At 43.9% G+C, this 16255-nt stretch overlaps 1 protein-coding gene across 1 annotated transcript in view; it reads left to right on the top strand.

Annotated features, from left to right (window-relative positions):
- Window positions 1–16255, top strand: part of TMEM178B (transmembrane protein 178B) — a 343780-nt gene that overhangs the window by 294808 nt on the left and 32717 nt on the right. The window contains exon 3 of the mRNA XM_054989269.1: window positions 1838–1975. Coding sequence (XP_054845244.1) covers window positions 1838–1975 — 138 coding nt within the window. The remainder of the gene's footprint in view (window positions 1–1837; window positions 1976–16255) is intronic.

The raw sequence follows: 16255 nt of genomic DNA, 5'->3' as shown, positions 1-16255 counted from the left end.
CTATCACTACATTTGTTGTTGATGGTTTGAGGGTATGAAATACCCTGTCTGATAGCAGAAGGCTGAACTGAACCAAGAGACATTCACTTCCTGTTCCCATTTGAAAGCTGCCATATGAGTGGCTGGATCATGGCACAGACTTGCTGTGCATCTGCATTCCTATGGGGACAGAGGTCCATTTCCCAGGCTTTGGTTGCCACCCAGATGGCTGTCTTCAACTGGAAATGAGAAGTGCTGATCAAATTGCATTGAAACTGAGATTTGTTGGGCTAGATGACCTGCCATTGTCCCAGCTCCAAGGCAGTGTTAACAGCCGCAGTCTTCTCTTCTCTGACCTCCTTCTTCTTAGATAGCTGTAGAGTGCTGATTCAGCGATGTGCTGCTGTGCACATAATAATTTCCCCATTGGAAGAATCACTCTGAATAGACTTATCCTTGGCACTGCCATATCTGTGCAGGTTGTAACAGGGGAGAAATGCCAGGCAGACAAATCAGACAAATGAGAGATGTTCAGATGACCAGGGGCATCAGGTAGCCACATGCTGTGCCCACTGAGGTCCAATAAACACCCCACCACCATCCTATAGGATTCAGGCAAACAGGCATAAAATACATGACCTAAAAAATGTGTTTTTCTTTAACCACACTCTTTTGTTTTTAATATCAGTCTGGTGAAGAGTTCTGGGGAACTTGAAAACTTGCACAATGTATTGTTATTTTGATTGGTCTTACTAAAAGCTATTACATGGATTTGGGGTTTGGAATTTATTATGGATCAACGTGGCTACTCACTTCCATTTTTTGCAAGCCTATGGACATTCTGTCGCTCAGAAGAGGCTACCTGATGATAGTTAAAACTCCCTCTTTGCTAAGACAGTGTTCATTTTTTCCTTGCATATAATAAAGAAAACCCCATATTTTATGAGGTACCAAAAATGTAGAACCGCCCCCACACCCGCAATCATCTGTCCCCTTCCATCACTGTCTTCCACCAGTGGGTAAAGACTTTATTTCACTTCGCATTCCCTTCATGACTTCTCCTTCGTGCCCTATATTTTAGTTACATGTTTTATTTGGGGTTTTAAATGAGTTTGATAATGTTCTGCATTTAATTATTAGCCATTGTGGCAGTCCTATTTGGGCTGAAAGATGGGATAGAAATTTTGCAAACAAATAAATAATATGTGGAATTTAAAGTATACCAGTGAAAGGGATCATGAAAAATAAACTCATCATGTTGAAAGATTCAGAAATAGTATCGACCACAAGCACCCTAAAATGCCTAGGATCTTTTGCTATAGGATAGTTAGCCTACAGGTCAACCCAAACCCAAACTCTCACGAGGCATGCTTCGTGGTAGCAAAGCTAGTTCTGATTGTCTCCGACAAAAGAGGTACCTAGGGATTAAAATTAATAATCATGTTGAATACAGAGGAAAATGTGTCCAACGGGGATCTTCGGCTTCGAGGTCATGTCTCCAGCTCCCTGCTGAGGATTCTGAGATGGGGTTGACATGCTAAAAGGTTTGCAGCTGGAGAATTATCTCAGTGAATCAGTTTCTATTTCTAGAAGCAATCAAGTTGGCATTTTTTGTTGCTGAATAACAGCTGCCCTTCTAATTTTACCCCTCTGCTGAAGATCTCGGTTTAACAGAACTTGGGGAAACACCCAGTCTGATTTTGTACTTCTTATTCAGTGACCATACATTGACCATACATTGGTGTATGACCATCAGAATGTGCGAATTTTCCATTCTGTAGATTGTCCACGTGCCAAGCAAACTGGAATCTTTACACTAACCCAGAATGTGCATCCTGTTCTGTCTTTCTTCTTACAGACTTACGCAGAATGACAGCTGGTTTCATGGGCATGGCTGTAGCCATCATCCTCTTTGGGTGGATCATCGGGGTGCTGGGCTGCTGCTGGGATCGAGGCCTTATGCAGTATGTGGCAGGACTTCTCTTCCTCATGGGAGGTAAGGGGGGATTTGTTTCTCTGCATCCCTTTTTTTTTTTGTCTTGCTGGTTTCAAAGTACCAGAGAATATAATCTCATCCTGCTGTTCCCTTAGGGTAAATCAGCACCAACTTGTCTGAAATCTGGTGCTTCAACAAACAATGCTATACAACACTTTCCCTAAGGGCTTAAAGCAGCTTACTTCCCAATAATTCTTGCCATGTCAGCTAAGGTAGGTTGATATTATCCCCATCAAGCAGATAGGAAGACTGAGGCTGAGAATAAGAAGCCTAAGGCTGTCTGGTAAGTGCAACTTTGTGATTTGAACCGGGAACTATCCGCTCATAAAGGGACACACTTATGCTACAAACTGAAAACTGTTTTACTGCTAAACTTCTAAGAGGTCCTTCGTATCAGTAATCTCACGAAATGCAGTTACCTAAACTTTGTATGAAAGCTGTAACAGTTTGGTGGGTTTTAAAGCCATTTTTAAGTCAGTGGGGCTAGGAACCCAATGAGAGCTGTTTAGCCTGAGTCTGTGTGTGTTTACTTAAAAGAAAATTCCACTGATTTCAATGGAAACTTCTGCCAAGTAAATGTAGATAGGATTGCAGTCTAGCAATGGGATGGAACTGTATTTGTTGACTGGATGTTTCACTTTTTAATAAAACCCTCAGTCCTTTAAATTGTTGGCAACTTTGTGATTTAGGAGCACAAACACGGAGCCCCAATTGGGGTGGAAAGGGGGGGATAGTAATTTTTAAAATAATTGTAATGACTCCCATAGAAAGTTCCTGTGAGAAGGAAGTTTTTTTAATGAACTGAAGTGCAAAGTGGTCCTTAATCATCAGTCTGATACAATTTACATTAGCCTACCCATATAATTCAACCCTAGCTCTCAGCTACAGCTGTCAATCAGATAAAGATTGTCTAATCAATTTACTGTACCACTCTTAGTTGCTTAATTAATTGATTACATATTGCAACAACTCGATAAAAGTGTAGGGTTGTAGTTTTTTAAAAAATTATCTTGAATAAAGGTGACAGTTTCTTATTATAACACATTGTTGAAACCAATTTCCATTCGTTGGTTAGAAAGAGGAATACCATCTTTATCTTCATGGTGAAATTATTGAACCAGATGACACTGTGATTCCCTTATGTATTTGACTGCTGATTTTTGAAATGTGGTTCTTTTCTCCCAATTAACCAAAGTTCTTCGGTAACATTTTAAAATGCCAGTAACTTAACACTGGCAGAGTCAAAAGATGTGCACCACAAAGTATTCACAATGTGCACCGTACTGCTTTTATACTAGAGAAAAGGTCTGCAATTTACAGTTCTACAGTCAAATGTGGCTCTGTATGGAACCAAATACAAGTCTTTAAAAAAGGAAAAGAAAGGTTTAAGTTAAGGTATATTGGAGGGGTAGGCGGGATACTAGAATAATCAGTATGTAAAGGGATTGCTGGGCAAAGATTTTTATGGGAATAAAGGATTTCTTAGAGACAGAAAGGGAAACAATAGAAGTGAACAGTTGCCTGTTGTCCAAGTGCAAGCACAGTGCACAGATTGATGCCAGTGCACTGGCATAAAACAATCACACAGGATGTTCTAGTGCATATTTATTGCTTTAGACCTTGTGCATGCCACTACCTAATAAATGACTCACACAACAGCTAGTGTTTGGGCTTCAGAAACCAGTTTGGTGTAGTGGTTAAGAGCACAGGACTCTAATCTGGAGAGCCGGGTTTGATTCCCCACTCCTCCACGAAGCCAGCTGGGTGACCTTGGGCTAGTCACAGTTCTCTGGAGCTCTCTCAGCCCCACCCACCTCACAGGGTGATTGTTGTGGGGTAATAATAACACTTTGTAAACTGCTCTGAGTGGACATTAAGTTGTCCTGAAGGGCGGTATATAAATCGAATGTTATTATTATTATTATTATAATGGATTATTGATCAACACATCAGTTATCATGTTAAGTTATATAATTTATTGACTTATGAAAAATGGGCTTTCGAACACTGGCTCTTTATTGATCTCTTGCACTGGCTCTTTATTGATCTCTTGCTCTAACATTGTTGTGATCTTCAGCTGTAAAATGTTGCTGCCAGTGCAGTAGAGCAGGAGTCCCCACATGGTGCCTGTGGCTGCCATGGCGCCCACCAACACCTTTCCTGGGGCCGGCCAAGTGTTTTGAGAAAGTGAGTGGGGCGAGTAGAGCTTCTGATTGACCACTGGAGATTTGAGAGATACTGCCAGATGAGTGTTTCTTAGCTAGCTTAATATGTATACTGATGTGTATGCAAGAAAATATAGTAATTGATGTTCATTTTAAAAAGCATCCTGTTTAACAGAGCTTCTGCCTGAAATGTTGAAGAGCTACAGTCAGAGTTATGCATAACCTCACTCCTTGGTTTTGTGGTTGGCCCCACCTCCTGCAACAGCCATTTTGTGGGTGACTTTGCCTCCTTTGGCAGCCATTTTGTGGTTGTGCCCACCACCCTTTGTCAGATTTCCAAAGGTGCCACAGGCTTAAAAATGCTGGGGACCTCTGCACTAGAGTATCACTTTTGCACAAGATGTTGAAATCATTTGGATTAGAATATACAAATTTTTCTTAAGCATGTTCAAAATTATCTTGTTCCACAAGTCTGGTGATATGAATAATGGGAATCTGTGTTTAAAACACTGGTGGATTGACTGCACTAAGTCATGTATTATCAGACAATCTATCTGTGGAGTCATTTACATGGAGCTCGAATGAGCCACAATTCTGTGGTGTGCCACAATTCTGTGGTGTGCCACAATTCTGCTAAAGCACAGCAGAGAGTTTCCTTAGGAAGATTTAGAACTGTACAGGGGTGGATGAGGAATTTGGGGGCTGGTGGGGCTGTAGTAAGGGAGCGTGCATGCACCCCTAATCTGTGCACATGATGTACTCTGTTACAGCACACCTATGTATTTTCTTTGAATATGTGTTAACACTGAGAGATGCCATTCTTACAGCCAAGCTACAAGAGATGAATTACATGAGGAGGAGCACGTGAAGGGAGTCGCAATATTAGTCGGGAAGCTGAGTTTTAAAAGAGATTGGAAGGCTCTGTTAATTTCCCCTCTCTACAGAGGCTGCAAAGATCACTCCTCAGGGGGTTTGTTTATTTCCTCTTTGCCTCCCTAAGGCGCTGTCAGTTTTGTCAGGGCTTGCTGCGACTGCCGCTGGGCGTGGCACTGGGCGGTCTGCACCTGACGTCACAGGGGGGCCAGGGATTCTGCAGGACCCTGCTCTGTGGAAGGAGGGGCGGTATACCTCACCCAGACTCCCTCTCAGTCCACTCGCTGGCCTGCTCAACCTGGCCTGCTTACCCCCTGCATCCTCCTTCATCTCCTCCTTCCAGCACTCTCCTCCAAGCCTCCACCCTTGCATCCTACTGCTCTCACTCCTCACTCACACCCACCACCTCAGAGCTCTTCCTAGCCACCTTATATAGGGCTTCCTTTCCCCGCCCCGCCCTCCTTCTAGGCTCGTGCCATCTCCTGACTTGGCCCAGCTGGGCCTTCCCTCAGGTGTTTCCCTCCTACCACTAATCCCTTCTTGGCTTCCTTGCCTTGCTGGCAGGGTGGGATTGAATGCGAGCCATCCCCAGCTGAGGTCTCCTTGGCCTTGCTCATGAGGAGCTGCCCCAGCCGGCTTCGGTGCTGCTGAGCCTGCCTGGCCTTGCTCACGAGGAGCTGCCCCAGCCGGCTTCTGTGCTGCTGAGCCTGCCTGGCCTTGCTCACGAGGAGCTGCCCCAGCCGGCTTATGTGCTGCTGAGCCTGGCTGGCCTTGCTCGCGAGGAGCTGCCCTGGCCAGCTTCTGTGCTGCCTGTTCACTGATGCTGGGCGGGGCTACCCATCTCCTCCCCCAGAATGCCTGTGGCAGCTCCACCTGGAGGGGCTTGGCTCCTAGCACCTCCTGAGCCAGGCTGCTGTTCTCTAGCCAGGGGGTGGCTCTGGGCTGTAGTGGCTGCTTCTCCTCCTTGGAAGGTAAGGGCTCTGTTTGGGTTGTTGCTGTGTCCCTATTCCCCCTGCCTTGGCCCTTTTCCTCTAGCCTGCTTAGCCCCCTCTCTTCCCCCTGGGGGGTGGGACTAGCTGGCTTCTCCCTGCTCCCTCCAGCCTTCTGAGGCTTTGGCCTTTCGCCCCTTCCCCCTGGAGTAGGCAGGTTCTGGCTCTGTTTGCCAGACAGAGCGGTTGTACTGCTGTCTCCTGGCTGCCCCCTGCCGCTGCCTGTCAGCAAGTCCGGGGGCTGGGCTGCTGACCCCGGACAAGTTTCACCTCCCCTTCTAGGAGGCAAAAAGGAAATAAACAAACCTTCTGAGCGCATCTCCCTGTCTCTGTAGAGAGGGGAAATTGACAAAGCCTTCCGGTCTCTTTTAAAACTCAGCTTCCTGGCTAACATTGCGACTCCTTTCACATTCTCCTCCTCATGTCTCTTATAGCTTAGCTCTTACTCCCCCTGTGAATAATCACAGACACTTTTGTACCCAGTTCACTTGCTTCGCAGCAGTGCTCCCTTGGATCAACAAGTGATTACAGTGATAAACCAGCAGGCCAAAATGCAGCAAGCAATTCCATGGTGGCTTTACGGTGACTTTTAGAAGCTGGGCTCAACACTGCATAGATGTGTCATGATACGTTTTTTGAACAAAGAAATTTGTTTTCTCTGTGATGTAGCTTAGGCTCAGAGGGAACATGGCTGACCCAAGGCCAACCAGTAAACGTAATCACAGATCGGGGATTTGAACCCACATCTCTCCAGCCTGAATCTGAGTGTTTACTTAACTACTGCACCACGTTGGTTCCAACAGTGAAACTGCTTACATGACTAGCCTGCTATCATTAGTGTTTATTTGGTCAAGGGTCAACAAATAGATCATCTGAAGCAGCTCTCAGTTTAAACACTTTTGACCTTATTGATCTTCATGAACTATTTTCTTTCAGTCCACATTATTCCCAATTGCCCGGGAGCAACTTGATTTAGAAGTGTAGTATATCTGTCTGTCTCTGAGTACTAGTTTGTGTATTTACCTCCCACCTTTCTGCTACTGCGTCTAAAGTGATTTACAATTCAAAACAAATGCTTGTAATGTAATACACATGAAAAGAGAAAGGGAGGGGAAGAGGAACCCAAGCAAATTGAGGAATTCCCTTTCAGATTATATATATAAGAAGCTGGGACCCCTAAGGAATCGTGAGGTATGGGGAAATATAGGAAATCCATATATGCACAAATATTGCCCTCCAGGATGCAAGAGGTTCTCAGTGGTCCGAGGGACATGTTAAGTCCTCATCAGTCTTTTAAATTTATGCTTCTTTTTCTTTTGGATAATGCATAAAGTTATATTTTTTTCTGCATACCTGTGAATGGTCTGGTGTTGCTGCTTTCGTGGTTGGCACAAGCCACATCATTTACTGTTACATGTAAGGCTGGTTATGTTGGAATAGCTGCCGACGGAAGTTGCTCTGGGGGAAGGGGAGAGCCACATCACAGATAATTGCAGGCCGTGCTGTCTCATTTCTCTCTCTCTAACACACCCAGTGGAATGGCTGCCTGAGAAGCAGTCTGGGGACTCATTTATAACACAATCAAAAAGAGTCCAGTAGCACCTATAAGACTAACCAACTTTATTGTAGCATAAGCTTTCGAGAATCACAGTTCTCTTCGTCAGAGAACTTGCATCTGACGAAGAGAACTGTGATTCTCGAAAGCTTATGCTACAATAAAGTTGGTTAGTCTTAAAGGTGCTACTGGACTCTTTTTGATTTTGCTACTACAGACTAACACGGCTAACTCCTCTGGATTTATAACACAGAAGTTAATGTGTAAAAAAATCTTGCCCAAAGATCTTATTAGGTAGTATAAACCCTTATATGAAAATCAGTCAGAAGGCACCAAAGCTTTTTTGCAGCCATAACAATGGGTAATTGGTAGGAGAGAAGCCGTGGCTCAGTGAAAAAGCATCTTCTTTGCATGTGGAAAATCCCAAGATCAGGCCCAGCATCTCCACTTAAAAGAATTAGGTATTAGGTACTGTGAAAGATTACCTGAGTCCCTGAAAAACTACTGCCCATCAGAGCACAGAATATACTGACCTTGAGAAACTCAGGGTATAACTCAATATAAACCAGCTTCATGTGGTTACATAGAGTGACACTGATGTAAGAATTCATGAAAGGGATGCCACGAATGAAAATGTGGCTATTTGGGCTAAACCAAGTTCAGATAATGATTAGTTTTTATATAAGAGCACACTTATTGATCTCATATGCTTAAGATTTCTGCAAGATATTTGATTGAGCACTGGGAGGGGGGGACCTGGCACTGCACAAAGATCAATAATAACACAACTCGAATTAGAAACTGGGTAAGTGGTAGGTTCCCAAATGTAGTTGTTAACAGGAAAACGATCATTAAACGGAAGCATCGCACAGGCATCAATTCTTGACCCAATGCTATTCGATATCTTTGCCAACCATCTGGAAGAAAATAGAAAATCATTGCAGATAATAAACACAAGGACTGATGGGATGGCAAAGAGTGACAACAGTGTTGATGCTACAATGTGAACCAAGTTGTTCAGTAAGCTCCACAAATTTCAAATTTGAAACATACTGCCCAAAGGTTGGGCTAAGAGCCTGTGTATTGCATGATGGGAGGGAGTGATTCAGTGGCCACCTGTGATGTCAGCATATCTCATTTGAGCCACAGACCCAGAGAAGATGGAGAATGCAAGTGTTACACTTACTCTGTGTTCCAGAGTAATGAAATGATCCAGAGTATGTGACAAATTGGGTTTACTCCCATAAGGCAGAAACGGTAATCTGCTTTCCTTCACTATGTCTATAATCTTGACTGTAAATGGAGCCTGAAGGCCAAATGTCTACCCTCAAGGTTCAACTTGCTTGTTCATTCTTTTCTTCAAGGTAATGAACCAAATGAGTAAAGCCTGTATTTGTAGGCCACATATATTGAGCATATTATAGAGAGAGCCAGTACAGTGTGGTTGTTGGACTCTGTTAAGAGTGCTGGGTTTAGATTAGGGACCGCTGCTGTTAGATCTCTCAGGGCCCAGAGATCTAAACTTTGGTTAAGACCAGGGCTTTTTTTCAGCTGGAATGCGGTGGAATGGACTTCCTGCACCTCTTGAAAATGGTCACATGGCTGGTGGCCCCACCCCCTGATCTCCAGACAGAGGGGCACAGAGGGCAATCTAAACTCCCCTCTGTCTGGAGATCAGGGGGCGGGGCCACCAGCCATGTGACCATTTTTGCCAAGGCCAATTTAAACTTTAAAAAACTCCCCCCTTGTTCCAGCTGACCCAAAGTGACGTCATTGTGCGGTCCTGAGTTCCCAGAAAAAAGCCCTGGTTAAGACTAGTTTCCAAAGGAAAGCTCCTCCATCTGATCTAGGGAGACCAGGTGTCCTGCTGCAGAGCAAAACTCCTATCCTCTGCTTATTCTGCCTGCTGCTAACAAAGCGCAGAGCTTGTCAGATCCATCTCTGAGATGTAGCCCAGTAAAGCCCTGGGGTTAATGGTATTAAGTGCTGCTGGGGGGTCCAAGAGGGCCAGAAAGGGCACAACACTTCTCTTGTCATTCAGCTGGTGCAGATCATCTAACAAGGTGACTGAGGCAGCTTCCGTGCCATAGCCAAATCTGAATTCTGACTGAAAAGGAAGTTATGTCTTCCATTTGGGGAGAAGTTAAACAAAGAAACAGAGTTAAACAAAAGATTGCCAACAGCTTGTGTATCCTTGGACAGAATTTCAAACTCCATATTAAAAAAACTGAGCACCTCAAGGGGCCAATATCTCCCTCACATTCCCTGTATATGCCCTTTGCTGCCCTCTTCTTGGAATGACTCTCATATGGCATAGCAATAGATACATAGCAGATTCAGTGCCGTGTCTTGTTTCAAATATGTTTCCCAACTTTCCAAGCTAACTACTAGATGATCTTGATGTGATGCTACCTGCTTCAGAGCTTTATTATGTATAATGCTTTACCAATTACTCACAGATTTAAAGGGACTTGGCTGAAAATGTTAAGCTCTTTGCTTACACACAGCTATCATTCAAATAAGGGATTCGAGGAGTACAAATGTATAGGATAAACATGCAAAGGAGAATAGGGGCCCTGTGCTTTTGATAATTGTGCAGGAAAAGGAAATTGGGATAGGAGAGGGAGAGCCATGTGTGCCACTCTGAGTTCCTTGGAGGAACAGCTGGATAAAAATGTGATCAGACAGACAGTCGGACAGACAAGTAAAGATCTCCCCTGCATGAAAACTGCATACCTTGCATGGACATATGAACATGCAGGTTAAACCATTGTAGTGTTGCCAACTACAGCTTGGAAAATTCTTGCTGATTTGGGGGCAGTCCTTAGGGAGGGTGGAGTTTGGGGATGGAGCTCAGCAGGGATGTGATTTCAGCAAGCCCACCCTCTGAAGCTAGCATTTACTCCATGGGAACTGATCTCTGTACTCTGGAGGTAATTCCAGGAGTAGTCTAGCCTCCCCACCCAGAGGTTAGTAACTGTAGACCATTGGTCCTTATAGCCCAATGCTATCTCCTCTGTAGAGTTGCCTGACAACCAGCAGGAGGTTTGGAAACAGAGACAAGGGGTGTGATGTCATGTGCTCTGCTGTGTCATTTCTGGGGATAACCTAGAAGTGATCTAGGGTAGCTCTAGGAATTGCCAGAAACTCTATGGTAGGAAGATACATGTATGGGAGCAACTGGTTTCAGGACAGAAGAGCTCATGCCACCTACAATTCTAACTAACAAACAAAACCCAGCAGGGACTCCATCAATAGACTAAACCAACTCACATGAATATCAGAGGGAGAAAACAGTGAATTCCACTATAACATATAGAAAAAATATACCACGTCTGGTGCCAAGTGCAGTTGGGCAACACTGAATGCCCTAGCTGTTGCTGATGATATTGTATTTGTTCATTGAATGTCCTAGCTGTTGATCATATTGACATGCACTGTGGAATCCTCCTAGGGTCTCTCTGAGAAAGGCAGGCTATAAATAATATTTAAAATTTTTAAATTAAAAGTTCTTGGGTACTGCTACAAAACCCCCTAACTCTGAACTTATGGGATGCTATCGTGTCAGTTTTATATACCTGGAATATCAGATATTGTATAACAACAACAGCAACATTTGATTTATATACCACCCTTCAGGACAACTTAATCCCCACTCAGAGTGGTTTACAAAGGATGTTATTATTATCCCCACAATAATCACCCTGCGAGGCGAGTGGGGCTGAGAGCACTCTGTGAGAGAGCTGCGACAGAACCAAGGTCACCCAGCTGGTTTCAAGCGGAGGAATGAGGAATCAAACCTGGCTCTCCAGATTAGAGTTCTGCTGCACTTAACCACTACACCAAACTAGCTGTCAGTTTTACTGTAGCAGTGCATATGACACCAAGGTTTTAAAAAACATTCTGTCTCCAGTGATCTAAGTGGGAGTGGGAAAGGACAGCTACCAGCAAGAGGCCTCCCACCACAGCAGGAGGCCTGGCAGTCCTACTCCTATGGCTGGCAATGGCTCCCCAGTGTCTCAGGCAGAAACTTTCCCCCCTAGTCCTCCTACCTGAGAACCTTTCAGTGGGAGGCCTGTGCTGTAAGATATGGATCAGACAGATGACTTGCCAGAGGGACAGAGCCTGTAGATAGGGGTTCCAGGTGCCTGCTGATGGTGGGCAAACTCCTGAGGGTTTGCCGTCTTGCCCACCGATCCACCAGTGGTCGGCAGGAGGTGGCAAGCCACCAGCAGGCACCTCAGGAATGCGCGCCCTGTGCATGCTCCCAACAGGCACGGCGACATTACTTCCAGAAGTGACCTTGTCGTGCCAGCCACAGGAGCATACCTGCACTTCATTTGAGGCCAATTTGGGCCCCCAATGGGCCGAATCACTCCCTCTTGGGGCACAGGAGCACTCCCATGGGCGGTGCACTGATGTCCTTCTGGAAGTGATGTCATCATCCAACCAATTAAACCATCATTGTATGGGGCCACAGAATGCTTTGGCTTGAAAAATGTGTAAATATAAACAAATGTTTTTATTCTGCGACGCCCTTGCTTAACCGTGTAATGGAGTCTTTGTCCATTCACATTCCTTTGTCAGTACTTGTGCTGTCAGTACTTTGTCAGTACTTGCCTCTCTGTGTTCTTTCTCCATGGCCAGTCTTTAGAGGACAATTTTCTTGGGGCAGAAGAGTTTTTTTGTTTATTTATTATTTTTATTTATTATTTTATGTCATTTAAAGTCCTCCTTTCTTACTGAGACTTAAGGTGGATTATAGAGTGTGAGATTAGTACAGTCAGTATCAAGGACATTTCAGTAAATAATATCATAGAGTAAAGAAATGCAAGTTTACAAAGACATACCATTAGCAAAAATCCAATATGCTACAAGCCCATGTGCTGTTTTTGTTGAATGACAACAGAAGTGTGTGTGGTTAAAACCGCACCTAAGCTCTCCATCCATTCCTAATATTTCAGCTACCTTCACTGAACTTTTCATGGTTGCCAGGTATGCCCTTGTAGTTTTTTGCCTGTTGGGCAGCTATGTAATTCTTCACATCATCTCTTTGGCTCATCCCCTCACACAGTGTTTTCTTTTGACCCTCCATTTTATCTTCCACTTTGCGTTTGTTGCCCCTACCATTGCCCTGGAAACTCTAGGCAGCCATTTTGTTGGCTAGAGGAAATGAAGAAGTTATTAAACATCTTGTAGTCACAATGAGAGGTACTTTACTGCCTTCTTTTTTTCTTCAGTGAGCAAAATGGCCACCGGTCGTTTTTACAGTGATATCAGGCAGTAGTAGTGGAGTGAACAATAGATGGAGCGAACAACAGGCTGCTCTGTCTCCACTATTGGGCTGGCACCAAGATCAATCATGAATGGATCAGTTCTTCCTTGTCATAATATGGATCTTCTTCAGCCATTTAAGTACCATCTGATCTATTTAAAGATCTGATTCCATCTGTGCTTTTATTTGCTCTCTTTTGCCAGTTTCTTATTCATTGACATGACCCATTTTATGAAGTTTATAGATTGGTGATATATTCTTGCCTTACCCACTGATACAGACCCTAGCAGCACTCCAGATTGCTGACAATGCTAACTTGCCCTTGATGGGATTCTGGAAACCCCATTACAATGAAGTATTATCCCATATCCAGTTTCCTGCAGTCTTACTTGTCAGTGTTCAGATTGGTGATCCTGATAGTCCCATATGTTTTTTTAAAAATCCTGTGCAGTCTTTGTGAAGCCTATTTTACTCAACAGAACTTGTGGAGAAGCCAGCCCTGTGCCTTGATCTAATAAGTGTGACTTTTGTGAAGCTCCCCTGAGTTTGGTAATTGATTTGGTGAAGAAATCAACCTTTTGAAGACGTTTGTGTGAAACTGGATGGAACCAACATGTGGAGATCGGATTCCAAAAACATAATGTAGGGTAATTTGGATTGCCGGTGTGTCAGCTAGCATCCATAGCTATAATTTTTAACAAATGCTTGATGTACAGACATCAGTAGATAATAGTGCTTATCTCCATGTTTTGGGAAGCTTCATTTCTTGCTGATTTTTGTGTGGTGTCATAGGAGGGAAAGTGGGATATATCATTCAATCAAACAACTGAGATGGCTCTCTTACCATATAACAGTGGATCAAAATAGGTTTCTTGAAGTCTCTGCACTGGTACAGCCATTTCAACATGGTTGGGGATGAAAGAGATTAATGTATAGCTGGAGCGGAGCAAGACTGATCCTTTTTAAAGCTTTTGCTGGAAAACAGAACAAAAACAAAATGGACTCCTAGGAACAGGTGAGGCCCACTTGTGTTTTAGGGGACAAGTTCCACATATCTGGTGCTGAGCACTAATACTAGTACAGAAAGCTGGCCTGCTCACTCTCTGTTAGTTTAAGACAGTAAAACACGAATTTCCAAACAAATATAACAAATCCAGTATTACAATTAGAGATAGGCACGAAGTGGGAAAATTCCGAACCGTGCGGTCCATGGTTCGTTGTGTTTCATGAACCACAAACCAAAAACTTTCACAAACTTGCCCTGGTTTACAAACCAGTTCATTCGGCTCATGAAAATATCACTTCCGGGTCAGCAGAAGGTCTGCAGAGAGCTCACCTCCACCCCCACCCTGTTGCCTAGGAAACTGATTGATCAGCACTAGACTGTCTGCAGTGATGAACCAAAATATGAACCAAATTCGTAAAATTCATCATGGTTCATGAGAAATAAGCTCTCACGAACCACTGGTTTACGAACCACGAACTGGCCCGGTTTGTGATGAACTTTGGTTCATATTTCGGTTTGTGCTCGCCTCTAATTATAATCAGTAATAAAGTGAGGGTAAACCTGTTTCCCTTGACCTAAAGGTGGTTAGGTTTCCCTTGACCTAGTGGTTAGGTTGGAGAGCCAGGTTCAAATTCCTACTCTGTGATGGAAGCTTGCTTGGATGACTTTGCTCCAGTACACACATTCTGCTTAACCTATTTCACACATTCTGCTTAACCTATTTCACAGGATTGTTGTGAGGATAAAATGGAGGAGAAAACAATGTTGTAAGCCATTTGGGGAGAAAAGTAGGGTATACATAGTTAAATCAATCAATCAAAAACTACTGTTAAAAGATAAATAATAACATTCGATTTATATACTGCCCTTCAGGACAACTTAATGCCCACTCAGAATGGTTTACAAAGTATGATATTACTATCCTCATGACAATCATCCTGTGAGGTGGGTGGGGCTGAGAGAGCTCCTAGAGCTGTGACTGACCCAAAGTCATCCAGCTGGCTTAAAGCGGAAGAGTGGGAATCAAACCCAGTTCTCCGGATTAAAGTCCTGCCACTCTTAACTACTACACCAAACTGGCTCTTTGTAAAGATGAGCAGACCCATTATTTTCTTCTCATCTGGCAACCATAAGAGCAGCCCACCTTTCAAGGCTGCAGAGTGGAAAAATCTGCCTTATGCTGCTGTATGAAATGCAATCTTTATCTCCACTGAGGCTTTTTAAAATTTTCCTGCCAGCTTCTATTACTCAGCATAACAAGGATTTGAATCAAGTATTGAATCTGATTATATCAAGGGATTTGTCAAGATGAGTCATTGGTGGGCTATTATCTCATATGCTCCCATCTAGAATCCCGTGGTGAGGAAACATGCGTTATATACCGTTATTCAAACTTGTCCTTGTAACAGGGCGTAAAATAATTAAATTCAAGCTCTGTTTCCTCTGTAGCTTATATTATAGCTTTGGGCAATGAGTAGACCCATCTCTCAGATGTTTCCAGTTCATCCTTTAGATTCTTTGTTTTGTTTTCTTTCGAGTGCCAGCTTCCTATTTGTTTAACATGGGCCCCCACAATGCACCATGAGCATCTCCTTAGCAAGGCTTATGGAAATGAGTAGGAGTGGTGCTCACATGCAACTCCCATCCATTTCAATGCAGCTCAGGTAGGAGATGCAGCTGTGGAGGACCATCCCCCCATATTCTAAGCCATCTCCAGATGTTTGGAAAGGGGTAGAATTTACATGCACGGGGAAGGTGCAAGATCATGACAGCAGCTTTTGCCCTCATACAATTCATTTTATTGTAGGCAATAAGCCCACTAGTGAGTACTATATAGGTGGATATGTGGCCCATAGCCCAGGCAAGTCTGAGCTTGTCAAAAGCTAAGCAAGTTTGGCCTTGGTTAGCAGTTGGGTGGGAGACCTCCAAGAAAGACCATGATTGCTATGCAGAGGCAGGCAATGGCTAACCATCTCTGTTACTCTCTTGCTGTGAAAATCCCAACAGGGGCTGCCATAAGTCAGCTATGACTTGATGGCATTTTCCACCACCACCATGTTAATGTGGGGAAGAGGCATGGCTCAGTGGTAGAGCATCTGCTTTGCCTGCAGGAGGTCCCAGGTTCAATTCCAGCTAAAAAGGATGAGGAAGTAGAGGGAACGTCCCTCCCATACAATTTCCCTGAGCTAAATTAGCCCCAGGGACATCATTTGCCCTATTTTAGAGTTGCATGTGCAGTATTCCAGGTAGACTCAGGCCCTTGCAGCTCTTTAAAAGGCAGTTCCCTACAGCTCCTGCATGGCCCAGACCTGACTCTTTAAAAGTTGCAATGTCTAGATTGAGCCTCAATTAAGACTCTAGAGTGCCCCAATGGGAATTACAATTTCCAGGGTTCTCTGGGAAGAAGGAATTACAGT

This window comes from Eublepharis macularius, chromosome 9 (assembly GCF_028583425.1).
Source record: "Eublepharis macularius isolate TG4126 chromosome 9, MPM_Emac_v1.0, whole genome shotgun sequence".
NCBI classification, from domain to species: domain Eukaryota; kingdom Metazoa; phylum Chordata; class Lepidosauria; order Squamata; family Eublepharidae; genus Eublepharis; species Eublepharis macularius.
The sequence above is the reverse complement of the archived record's forward strand: the minus strand, read 5'-3'. Positions and strand labels throughout refer to the sequence as shown.